General features: G+C 33.2%; 1 protein-coding gene across 2 annotated transcripts; it reads left to right on the top strand.

Moving 5' to 3' along the window:
- The first annotated feature begins 4,419 nt into the window (after positions 1-4,419).
- LOC134684189 (uncharacterized) lies at positions 4,420-12,134 on the top strand. 2 transcript variants are annotated; one of them, XM_063543467.1, is made up of 3 exons: positions 4,420-4,518; positions 7,931-7,999; positions 11,885-12,134. In XM_063543467.1, the coding sequence occupies exons 1-3, from the start codon at positions 4,489-4,491 to the stop codon at positions 12,074-12,076; spliced, it is 291 nt and encodes a 96-aa protein (XP_063399537.1). In that variant the 5' UTR covers positions 4,420-4,488; the 3' UTR covers positions 12,077-12,134. The 2 variants fall into 2 exon arrangements, with proteins under 2 accessions (XP_063399537.1, XP_063399536.1); XM_063543466.1 differs by lacking the exon at positions 4,420-4,518 and adding an exon at positions 5,851-5,956.
- The last annotated feature ends 1,336 nt before the right edge of the window (positions 12,135-13,470 follow it).

Genomic DNA, 13,470 nt, shown 5'->3' with positions numbered 1-13,470 from the left:
ACGGCAATGGCATAACATAATGTCCATTTTCAACACTTATTCCTTCATCAAGAATAGAAATAAATCTTTTATCATCGTAAGAATATGAAATCTTGTTAACATTTCTGTCCGAAAAGTCAAGTTCCATCATGCGGGCAACTTCACTTGGAATTATTTCCTTAACGCTCGAACCAAACGAAAAGTAAACATGTTCTGAATCTCCACTTTTAATTGATAACTCATTCGGAACCTCAAGAGCAAGAGTACGGTGACTGAATCCTATCGAGTCGCAGTTGTCTATTTGCAAGGGATCAACTATACCAACGATTCCCCATCCTAAATCAGTTTTCTGTCCATACGGTCCATTATCAATTGAAGGTATTACCTCACGTGGAATAAGTGCACGAGGACAATTGTAACCAATCAAAAGCCCAAACTCACAATCTTGGACGGGCATCAACTTTTCTGCAATGTGTTCTAAATATGACCATCGAAGTGCCATTTCAGCTGTTGGAATATGAGATCGGTTTGCTGGCATGATGTCACGTGTAAATACGTTCGGAAGCGGTATTTTAACTTCACTGTCAAATCCCCTTACCACTAGACCTTTTATTTTACGACTGTCAACTATATGATTTTCTGCATGCATTGTAGATAGTGAGAGTTTAACATCTGTTCCACGGAGTCCTAACGCACGGCGTGTTTCATCTAAAACAAAAGTAGTGTCGGACTGTGTGTCTAGTAAAGCATAAACAAGTCTTTCGTTATCTGGATCGTCTGAATGCGACACATAAACAGGCACAATCATAGAACTTTTGCAACTTGCTTTTGTATTGTTCATGAATACGGCTCCGGTCTGTGACTTATAATTTTCCACGGTGCTAGTTTCTAACGGTTTATCCTTGTTAACGGAAATGATCGGTTTGTTAAAGTCACCATGTAAAGGCGTTGGATGAAACCTTGAACATACCTCACACTTTTTACGTTTTTGACATTTCTTCGATGTATGTCCGTATCCAAGACAACCAAAACAAAGTCCGTTTTCTTTCGCAAAGTTCTTTCGCTCATTCACTGACTTCTTAAGAAACTGATAACATGAATCGATGAAATGACCAGTTTTCTTACAAAATGTACATGTTAGATCCTTGTTGTAACTGTTATTGTTTTTATCAGGCACTCGCGAAGTTTCTGTCGCAAGAACATTTCTACGCTGATTATCATATTTACCATGCTGAAATCGATTTGTCTTAAACTTGTCACTAGTGCTATTTGTAGTTTCTGATCTGACGGACTGTATTGACGTTACCGGGTCATTTGCTATGATTGCTTCTTTTTCTATAAAATTTACAAACATTTGAAATGAAGGAAATTCACGCTTATCGTCTTTGTGTTTCGCAACGATTCTGGACCACCGTGTTACAACCCAATCCGGTAGTTTTGACAAAAGTTTACGATTTTCTCTATTGTCGTTTAACGCGTTCAATGTTCCCATAGTTTTCATCGCAGACAAGCACTGTTTTAGAAAGTCGGAAAATTTTCTTAGAGCAATATTGTCTCTAGACGGTACTTTCGGCCAATTATCGAGCCTATCACGGAATGCATTGCTGATAATAAACGGATCACCGAATCTCTTCTCAAGGAGTTCCTTTGCATCATCGTAAGCGTCTTCGGTAGACAATATTAGAAAGTTTTCAATTACCTCTCGCACTGAATCTCCGACATACTTTCGCAAGTAATGTATACGCTCAAACGTTGGAATTTTTCGTTGTTCAATAAGAGTTTGAAATGATGATTTCCACGCAGGATATTTTAAAGGATCACCAAAAAAGACTGACGGTTCGGGTGGTGGCAGCCGACTAAGACTCACTTGTTCGGCGAGTGATTTCGTAAGGTCTTCAATTTGAACGTATTTTCCTGTAACATTAGCAGTGTTTTCATTCTGAGGTACAAATGTTATAGCTGATGGATTAAGAGTTACGGAACTTACGCTTGTCACAACTGGCATAGAATTTACGTTTGTTACTACTGGTTCAGAACGCATGTGTGTCATTACTGGCACATAACTTTCACTTTGTACAAATGACTGACTTACATTTAATGCAGACTGATCTAATATTGATGGACGGACGTTGGATGTAGACTTAGCTTGCCTAAATTGATCGACATTTGAGACAAATCGACCTTGACCTTGTAGACTTGCAGTTGGGACGGAATAACCTTGAACTGGATACTTATAACTTGTATTGTGTATTGACTGAACTTGATCATGGTTAATATTCAACTTCTTCGGTACTGTTGACCTTGGCAGAGTACTTACAAAATCATCATGCTCAATATTTTCAATGTCAGTATCTACTTTAGCATACGGATTAACGTGTTGAAGAAATTTATCAAGAGTATTATCTTGCGGAAGTGATTTCTTTAATTCATCTAAGTCTGAACCTTGACTAGCTTTATCGATAACATCTAGCTTGGCTTCGGTAGCCTCTAGTTCACGTATTGTTTGTATTCTTTCCAAATCTAATTTCGCCTTCGCCTCGATTTCAATGTACTTTAATTTTGCTTTCAAGTCTGCGGCTCGCGAAGCAGTTTGTGACCGTTGTGATGCACTTGATCTATGTGAACGAGATGAATGACTAGATTTCGACTTGCATGTATATGAACCTCTAGTTTCTACATTGTCTCTATCAATTTCCTGAACACGAGTCGTTATTCTTTTCATGAGATCTGCGTGATAGTTTTCACAAGTTTCGTATCGCTTAAATATATCAGTGTCACTAATTAATTCCGGATGACCATGTGACTCACTTTCATTTTCAATAAGATTTGATAATTGTTTATAAACACTAGTTAAATGATTCATGTTTTCAACTAATATATTTCGATGTTCACGAATGATATTTGTGTCTTTAGTGTCACTTAATTGTACTTCTATTTTGTTTGACCATGACTTCCATGAAGAAACTGCCTTTCGAAAGTTTTTCTCTAAAGTATCAACTTGCCACAAAAAACCCTTATCGGTTAAACCTCGCTGTCGCGTGCTAGTACGAGTTACACCGCTAGCCTCAATCATATCGCCCTCGACATCGCCTCGGGACATCATGTTCAATTATTTCAAAATATATATATATCACAAAATACAATGTATATCACAAAATATCAAGTTATCAATAAAGTCATTTAAGTAACATTATTATTATTGCCATAAAATTGTCAACATGTAGTTTCAATCTGTAATTGTTCATCAAATCTTCACACATCAGACAGGTCAATGATGTAGAGTTCTTACTGTAGCTGTGGGCGTCGCAAAGAAAAATACACTGAAAGTTCTGATACTTTATTCATGACTTTATTCATGTCGCAATTGTCAAATAAACATACAGTGCATCGCATATTTCACCCAGTTGTCTAACATTATACAAAGTTCATGGTATACGTTGTTATGCAGGTTTACGCAGGTTTACGTGAGGTTTACGTAAGAACTCTTTGGGCCATTAACATGTCAAAATTTGTGTTCATAGCATCGTGCTTCGTTCGTGGGAAACTGATATATCGGGGAAAGAAACGACAATATACTACTTAGATTGTAATCGTAATACGTATCTTACTCCTAATTAATGTACAACAGTAACACAGACCGTTAGTTTTCTCGTTTGAATTGTTAAACATACATTTGTCACTTTTGGGGTCTTTTATAGCTGTCTATAAAGTAAAGGTTTTGCTCATTGTTAATTGCATATAGAAATTATTAGTTGGTCTTATACGGCCGCATCTTATACATTATCAGTCTATGGAAGAAGCGATTCGATAAAAAAAAATCTTATATCAACGAGCGATATAGTCTTATATCAACGAGTTGTGGGAAATTTCAGACGAATGTTAGCATATGTAAGAAGAAGCGCAGATTTCTCGGTATAAAGTAATGACTCTTTTCTTAAAACAGGGTGACGTTTAACACGACATAGGTCTGGTGTATAATTTCCATGAATTATTTTATGTAATAACAAGCAAGGTGTATTTAAACGAGAAAATTGAATTGTCAAATAAATGAAACATAAATGCACGAATTATCATTTGTAGATGTACACATTCTATTAATATCATGTAGAAAATTCAGTGGAATGCAATTGAGATGAATTCAATTGTTTGCTAAGCCAAAATTACCTATAAGTCAAAGATACTGCTAAATTGTATTATATCAATGCTATAATTGTCTTATATCATAGCGATGATTTTTTTAATATCAAAAATTTATTGTCATCGTCGTATTTATGTGTATTATTAAATCGGTGATTGGTTATTCATCAGTTCATTTATTTCATTCATACATTCCATTTTCTGTTTCATCATACTCATTATGACGATTGACTGAGACTGACGACATTTCTTATATACGTCACTGCACAATTTCATAGAATAAATTATTATTGCACGAGCGCGGGAAAACATATGTACGCCTTATTTATATATAGAGATTTAGTATTTCATTAACTGAATAGCCACCTTTCAATGCTGACGCTTAAATGGCAATATTTACAGGTTAGTTAATTTTGTTATTTAGAAAATATTATTTAGTTTCTCGATAGAGTTTCTTTCGTTAAAAGTTAAATGGAAATATTATGATAGTTTTATCATAATCCACAATACGGCTTTTCCGTAGTTTTTACATAGTTTTATGGTAAAGTTTTATATATATGCACGAACTACTGTAAAAGATTATTATCTGATGAAACGGTATGGTGGTCTCTCAAATCAAGAGCTTCTTCAATATACAAACAAATAGATTTTAATTCCTTTTCAGACATAGAATTTAACATTTTAGTAAAAAAAATAATTATAAAAATGCGAAATACTAGTACTCATTCGCAAGTCAGAAAAGAACAAACGTCGCATTTTAATAATTGTTTCTACCAAAAGAAAACATCGTCCACAGTCAAAATGTTTGTTGTTTTATATTGCATTTAAAAAAAATGCCGGGATTTTGCGGCAATGAGTCAAAAATTTTACAAAAAATCCACAAACTTTACTACAGAAATTTTCGTAATAAAGGTTTAAACATACAGTACCCAGTTGCTTGTCTATGGCGCGTAGTTCACGAAAAATACTAAACAACATTTAGATTAAATAAAAACGTGCTAAGTCACCGGAGTCGAGTGCACCGTAGATTTTTTTTCTGGGTAAATATCCGTTGGAAAAGTGAAAAAAAGGACAATAAACGCGTGGTTATATTTTTTATATAGCGCTTCAACTCGTGTCTCGTACGGCTAATTGAAAAAAAAACACTATTGCAAGCAAATATGTACCTTCGTCAAGTTCATCATTCTTGTAACGTTGGACATCCCCGCAATTCAATTCAATTCAAAGCTTTTTTTTTGTTTTTTTTTATGTAACATGCCGACTATAAATAAAGCTTTGAATTGAATTAAATTGCGGGGATGTCCAACAAAGGCTGTCGTGCCATAAAAGCGCTCAACTATCGCAAAGCTCACACTGTATAATAAATGCATTCATTATTTATCTTTAACTCAACAACGCCATGTTTTTATGTGCTCTGTTGTCTTAACCACTTTTTTACAATGAAGAGGAAAAAGAGGGCCGGAAGATGTCCGAGTTTAAAAAAAACAGTAATGGACCTCTTCTGGCTCTCTCCCGATGAACAAAAAAACACGTCCCTGCAGGTGAGCGGTGTTCAGTTCAAGGTCAAATCTAAATGATCTTTTTAAAGATGAAAAAAAGAAAGAAAATGATTAAAAAAAAATAAAAATATGTTTGAGCAAAATTGATTGTTTTTTTATTATTATTATTTGTTGAAACAAGGCATGACAATCAATACTTTTTTGTCAAGTCTCGCACCGGGATTTCCTGTTTCGCGCGCTTTCATTGATTGTATTTCATGATGTACGAGAAAGACGTCATATTTATATTGCTCCTAGATAAAGACTTATTACGAAGATTCAGTGACAAATACATATTTACAGTGAGTTTATAAGATAAAAGGGAACATTTACCATGGCAAAATCCAAATTGAATGTTTGGACAATAACAAAATTGAGAATGGAAATGGGGAATGTGGCAACAAATTGAACAATCCAACCATAGAACAGACAACAGACCCTATATGTATTATTTAGACATGGGAACAGTATGTCAATATATAATATGCAGGGGCGAATCCAGCCATTTTAAAAAGGGGGGGTTCCTAACCCAGGACATTAGGGGGGGGGGGGGGGTCCAACTACATGTCCCCATTCAAATGCATTGATCGTCCCCCTAAAAAAGGGGGTTCCAACCCCTGGATCTGCCACATACAGGATTAAACCGTCTAGTAATATTGTTTGCAAACATGAATTTTCAAAGGAGGATCCAGAGTGGAGGGGGGCCGGCCTTTCGTGGGGAAAATTTGGTTGATTATGTAGAATTACGGTTCTGAAACATAGACTTCATTTAACTTTTATATACCTAGGTCCAGCCATGCCTTATAACTTTCCTAGATGCATATCAGTTTGTCTGTACTCATAGTAATTTTTTGGGTTTAAAACGGCCATATTTTTCATTTCCTTCAGATGAACCTTAAATATTAGCCACTTTTACTCGAGATGATGTTTTTCATTTAGAGGACTAAAATCCTGTCCAAATATCCAGGGCTGTCCTACCTTTTATTGTGTTTGCACTGTATAATCCTGACCTTCACATTTTTCAAGATTATTTACATTGTAAAACTGCTATCTTGGTTTCTATGGGGATTCCTTATTTACATTACATTCCTTACTCTCTGGAAATATTCTTGTCATTGATGTTACAATTTCCTGCGCTTTTTGCATAAAGATGATGAAAAGCTCCAAGAGACACAAGAAAAAAGAAAGCATGTTGAAAGCAATACTTCTGGTAACAACAATCAGAGCTCCAGATAAGAATTCACAAATTGGGGTTTTTACCCCTCCATTTTTATTTAATTGAGTGAAATGGTTTTTCAATTGCTTTATTAATTCTAAGTCGCCCCTCAAGCAAATATCAAAATTGATTTTTTCACCACCAAGCTCCTCAATGTATTGGGTTTTATCATGAACACGATATTGAATGTGTGTGTTCACTCATCAACTAAAATGAAATATATACTATCGTCGATATATATATACATGTTGTACTCTTGAACTAAAAATAACCATTGTTTTTGTCTAATTTTATTTACCTAAATCTGTATTTCATTGTCCCTTATTAGAACTTTTGGATTCCTATGCTGACTTCATATAAGGCCATAATAAATATTAGGTTTGTTTGCCCAAACGCTACCTACCCAGAAAAAAGCTGCCTACTCAAATTCTTGTATTGTCCTGATTTGAAGAAGTTTTTTTTAATCAAATAGGCATGAAGACTAATTAACATCTGATACTGCTATTTCTTTTTTTGAAAAAAGAAAAAGAAAATGCCTACCTACCAACCAACTGTCTCAACCTTTGGGTAGGGTTTGGGCAAACCAAAATATTTTTTAAGTGTGGCCTAAGTGAATCCTCAGTGATTTGGCCTTTCATGTTCCAACTGATTTAGTTTTGACGAGTTCTAATCCTGTAATTGTTAAGGTTCCCCCTTACAAAAAGTTCTGGATCAGTCACTGATTTTAATTATAATCAAACGTATATACAAACACAGCAAGTAAGCCAACCAAAGGCTAGCATAGCCAGAAATTAGTAGTACTTTTGCTAATTTATTTTCATAATATGTAAAATTAATGAGAATTGTACTACATTGTATGTGATAAGAGTTTGAACTGGACTGGCTTGATATCATTAAAATCTTTAAAACACGTATAAAAGAAGTTGCTTGTTACAGAGCTCAAGCATGCACTTGTTTCTATCCAAAGGAAGGTGGACTATATATAAATTAAATATACTCTATACCACAAAACTTCGGTGAATTGTTTATATCTCTTAACTTGGTTTTTCATAAATTTCAGATTTACAATTTCCAGATTCCAGTTTTCAGACAACTCAAAAATAATTTCACCAACTTGCAAGAAACTTTGGTGAGTTGTTTAATTCTATCTACATGAGCTCCCTTTTAATTTTATAAATTTTAGACTATATGATTCTAATTGATGGGGTTACATTCATTACTAAAAGGGGATTTTCCGGTTTTCAGCATTTTTTAATTATCATTGTTATTACACACATAAATTAACATTTTGTCTAACATCTAGACATGTAAATAACCAAACAAATTTTGCCTCATTTGAAAGATATATATAAAATTAGGACAGATACAGTTTATCTCCTTGAAAAATATCTCCCTATCATTTTTGTATGCTGGACAACTAGTTATAAAATGTTGTTCATTTCAACCAGATTTAGAATACATTTCTTATAAAGCCTTTGGTCTCTTTCTATATAAAATGTTTTATACCTGTCTCTTTCTATTTTGAGATCATGTGCACTGATTCTAATTTTACATATGGCACTTCTCAATTGAAAATTGTATAAAGATAGATACAAACAAAAATAAAAAATGAAATGTATGGATGAATACCAGCATTCAATATTATTATCAAACATGTTTTTGTTACTCATATAGGTATCATACAGTTTATGTATCATCTTTCATCTTTTTTATTTTAAACCAATATTTTAGCATTGATAATACAACTGAAAAATATAAAGGGAATCTACCAAGCTCTCCTAGCACAGCTAGGTTAGAAGACTTTTTGTTTACACCTAATATATACTTCAATTGGATTTATCTAAAATATCATTCATATATTAATGTTAATAAATATTCACTTTCTTTCTGGTATGCTGCAGAGCTAGTTTTAAACATACAGTACCTGTAATTTCACTGCCATACATTAAAATGGGTTTTAATGTATGGTCATATTATATATGTAATAGAGTAGAAATACTTGGATTGGAAGATGATAAAGATCTTTGCAATTTAAATACAGCTTTTAATAATTTTTTGTATAATTCTTCCTTTCCTTGCTTAAAAAGTCCACTAGATATAAATTTAAAACCTAAATACTTATAATTGTTAACATGTTCTATTGTATCTCTTTCTAAATAAAAATATTCTTTTAAAAGTTTACCAGGTTTGTTTAATATAATAACTTTGGTTTTAGATAGATTGACCTCTAAACACCATTTAGTACAAAATTTGGATAAATCATCAAGTCGTTTTTGAAGACCTGCCTTGGAACTAGAAAAATAATAATATCATCTGCATATAAGAGGCAGTCAATCCTGCGACTGTTTATATCAACAGCATCGGCTTTCCTTAAAAACATCCAGTAAATCATTTATAAAAATCCTGAAAAGGTTTGGACTTAAAACCTCCACTTGCTTTACTCCAATTTTAGAATAAGAATTAGAAGTAAGCAGGCCCGAGAACAGTTATTTCGTAGTGCATTTCTTTTAGACAATAAATTCAAATTAAAAAAATCGCACCTGCTCTTTCTCAAAAATATTTTTACAGTGTAGTGTACTACCAGTTAGACAAATAATATCAAAATTATAGAAACTTCTACCAGCTCTAACTCAAAATAATGACAATTCTGTGTTAAGGGGGGGTGGGGTGAAATTCAGTTTGACAGCTTCAGACGTGATGAAATTTGACCTTTTAGAACTGGACCAATTCACTACTTAACAAAGTTTCAGCACCCAAATTTTTTTGACATGTAATTACATCCCCCTACTTAATATTTCATGCATTTAATATAAAGAAATAAATTGGGAAAGTGTATTAAATAAAACATGCAAGTTATACACTGTTTACACTAGCGACTATATTCGAAGACAACGAAAACCAAAGGACGATAACTGTGTCCTTAGACCAGCACATCACCTATTTTAACACATAATGCACTTTTATTGTACATGTCTCTCAGGATTGCATAAAAGTTACCACCTATATTATGTTTTGATAGCTTATATTTTAAACCAGAATGAATGACTTTATCAAACGCTCTTTTGAAATCAACAAAGCAAGCATAAAGTTTCCCACCTTTCATAATGGTGTACTTATCCATTATAGTTTTTAGTGCAAACATGTGATCTGATGTCCTACTTGTACTTGAAAAACCAATCTGACATGGATTTATGATATTATTTGTTTCTAAATATTTATCAAGCCTTTTGTTAGCTCACCTGGCCTAAAAGGCCATGTGAGCTTTTCTCATCACTTGGCGTCCGTCGTCGTTAACAATTTTTCAAACATCTTCTCCTCTGAAACTACTGAATGGATTTGGATGAAACTTAGCATGATTGTTCCTTAGAGTATCCTGCCCAAAGTGTGTGCTTTGATTTTCGATCTGTCAAAAAACATGGCCACCCTTACTTAAAATAGAACATAGGGGTCAAATGCAGTTTTGGCTTATATCTCAAAAACGAAAGCATTTAGAGCAAATCTGACATGAGGTAAAAATGTTCATTAGCTCAAGATCTATCAGCCCTGAAATTTTCAGATGAATCAAACAAACCATTGTTGGGTTGCTGCCACTTAATTGGTAATTTTAAGGAAATTTTGCAGTTTTTGGTCATTATCTTGAATACTATTATAGATAAAGATAAACTGTAAACAGCAAAAATGATCAGCAAAGTAAGATCTACAAATAAGTTAATATGATCAAAATTGTCAATTGACCCCTTAAGGGGTTATTGTCCTTTAATGACAATTTTTCACAATTTGTTCCTCATAATCGCTAACTTTAAAAAATCTTCTCCTCTGAAACTACTAAATGGATTTGGATGAAACTTAGCATGATTGTTCCTACGATTATCCTGCACAAAGTGTGTGCTTTGATTTTTGATCCGTCAAAAAACATGGCCGCCGTTACTTAAAATAGAACATAGGGGTCAAATGCAGTTTTTGGCTTATATCTCAAAAACCAAAGCATTTAGAGCAAATCTGACATGGGGGTAAAAATGTTCATTAGGTCAAGATCTATAAGCCCTGAAATTTTCAGATGAATCAAACAAATATTTTTGGGTTGCTGCCACTTAATTGGTAATTTTAAGGAAATTTTGCAGTTTTTGGTCATTATTTTGAATATTATTATAGATACAGATAAACTGTTAAAGCAAAAATGTTAAGCAAAGTAAGATCTACAAATAAGTCAAGTGACCCAAATTGTCAATTGACCCCTTAAGGAGTTATTGCCCTTTAAAGACTTTTTTCACAATTTGTTCATCATGTTGACTTACTTTAAAAAATCTTCTCCTTTGAAACTGCTGTATCAATTTCAGCCAAACTTAGGCTAAATGAGTTTCAGAGTATCTAGTATAAATTTTTTATTTCATTTCCTTGTATGTCAAAAAACATAGCTCCTATGGCTAAAATAGAACATAGGAGAAAATGATTTTTTTTGCTTTGGAAGAAAACAGGACGATTCAAAGAACATTTAAATAAATTGAAAAGCCAAAATAATCATTGATGAGAGATTAAACCAAAAAAAATCAGGTGAGCGATTCAGGCTCTTGAGAGCCTCTTGTTTAGTATTGAGTTGAATAGTTTTCCTATACACATATTAATTGCAATACCTCTGTAGTTTTCAGGTTTATATGGATCCTCAGCTTTAAAAATTGGACAAATATATGATGATGACCATTTTTTGGGATATATTCCTGAAGAAAATACAAGTTTAAAAAGTTTTTGAAATAATGGAGCCAAAATACTAGCACCACTTTTCAGTATTTCATTTTGGAGGCCATCTAAACGGACATCCTTTCTACATTTTAACTTACAAATAGTGTATGGAAATCAATCTATACAAGTATTTCCACCATATACATGGGGTTTGGTCTAAACCTGTTATGTACAGAGTATTGGAAATTAAAGAATTGTCTCCAATTGTATAATAATATTAGAATAATTTCACTATTTGTGTCAATATCTTTTGACTGTTTGGATCATTTATTTTCAGGCTTCCAGTGCAGCAATTTACAAATTATTATTGAAGGCAACACTTGACAACATGCTGGCAGGCAAAACTAGAGAAGATAATGGTAAGCATCTTTTTGTAATTAATTCTCTCATTGTATCTCAACCTTGTTTTAATAAGGGAATAAAGTTAAAAATGAAAATTCTATTCCTTAAATGTCAATTTATTGATTGAATGCCAGCTAGAGTGCCTAGAGAGAATGGACAACACTAAGTTGAAAATTTTACTATCCTGTTGACATGCTAGGTATACAGTAGTTGACTATTTGGACTCCTTGGCCATCTAGACCATCAATATCAATTTAATATTATAATATTAATCATACATGTAAAAGTCTAATGTCCTCAATTTCAGTGCAATCTAAAAAAAAAAGCATTTATGAAAAATTTTGCCTGCAGCATCCTACAGTAGGATGAAAAATTTAGTTTACTATATATATATATATATAGTTAATATTTATGCACCCAATATAGCTAATGGGGGCATAAAGTGTTACTCTTGTCTTTCTGTATCCTGATGTCCCATTTTCCACTCCCCACTCTTTAAGTTAAGCTGCCTTAAATTTTATAAAACTCGTACACAATGAACAGAATCACAAAGCACAGAGAATGAGTTCAGGCAGTGAGTCATTTATTGTTCTGGAGTTATGTCCCTTTTTTACTTGGTAACTTTTTATTGCGAAGCTTGAGTGTCCTCAAACACGTTCCTCTTAATGTTATTTTATAGGCACCACTTATTTAATTTTTTCTTGGAATATTGCTGAAGCTTTTTCATTTCATAATATAAAAAAAAACCAGTATCCCCTACAATTTTTAAACTAGTTCACTGATGTATGGATTTTTTTAGTCAATATTTACATGTAACTAGTTTTATTTTTATACAACTGCAAATTTTTTTAAATATTTGGTCGTATATTGGTAATATCGACGTCAGCGTCTTCCGAAGATGGATGGTTTCCGGAAACAATAACTTGTAGTTAACCATTTAATGTTCAAGGACTTTTACCTTTTCTACCTGATTAAAAGGCTGTATAATTTCAATCAATTGTACATTTTGTTGAGGCCAATTTCCTGAAAATTTGATGAAAGGACAATAACTGTTTCGTTAGTCACATGGTATCTCAAAAATTCATGTGACATGCTGAATTAAAGTGGAGAAAAAGTACAATTCAAGCTGAAAAGATGTTGTACGGACATTTAGTAAGAAAAATAGAACATTGTTTTAGTGTAAAAGTAATGCGTGAAGACTTATGGAAACGTACTAGGTGAAAATTTTATACAGAAATGAAGATGTAAAACCTGCCAGATGGGTAGAAATATCTATGCTTGAACACTGAAAAATAGTGGAATTTTTGTCCAAGTCAAATAAATGGCCCAAGTTTATGTAAAAGATGTGGTATTTACTACTGCTTACAGAATGATCGAACCTTTAAGAAAAAGAATTTTCAGTGAAAATATTTAATGAAAATCTGGTATGAATTCGTTCCCAAGCAGAAAGAGAGAAAAAAGGGGGGGGGGGGGGGGGAGAATTAATTTTTCTTATAAACTTAATAATGCATTTCAGTTGTC

Source organism: Mytilus trossulus, chromosome 9 (genome assembly GCF_036588685.1).
Source record: "Mytilus trossulus isolate FHL-02 chromosome 9, PNRI_Mtr1.1.1.hap1, whole genome shotgun sequence".
NCBI lineage: Eukaryota > Metazoa > Mollusca > Bivalvia > Mytilida > Mytilidae > Mytilus > Mytilus trossulus.
Note: the sequence above shows the minus strand (reverse complement) of the source record. Positions and strands in the feature narration are given on the sequence as shown.

Coding starts and splice junctions, on each gene's coding strand:
- LOC134684189 (XM_063543466.1), top strand. CDS start 5,873: ATGATGTACGAGAAAGACGTCATATTTATATTGCTCCTAGATAAAGAC. Junction 5,957..7,930: donor GTGACAAATACATATTTACA/GTGAGTTTATAA, acceptor CATAAATTTCAG/ATTTACAATTTCCAGATTCC. Junction 8,000..11,884: donor CCAACTTGCAAGAAACTTTG/GTGAGTTGTTTA, acceptor ATTTATTTTCAG/GCTTCCAGTGCAGCAATTTA.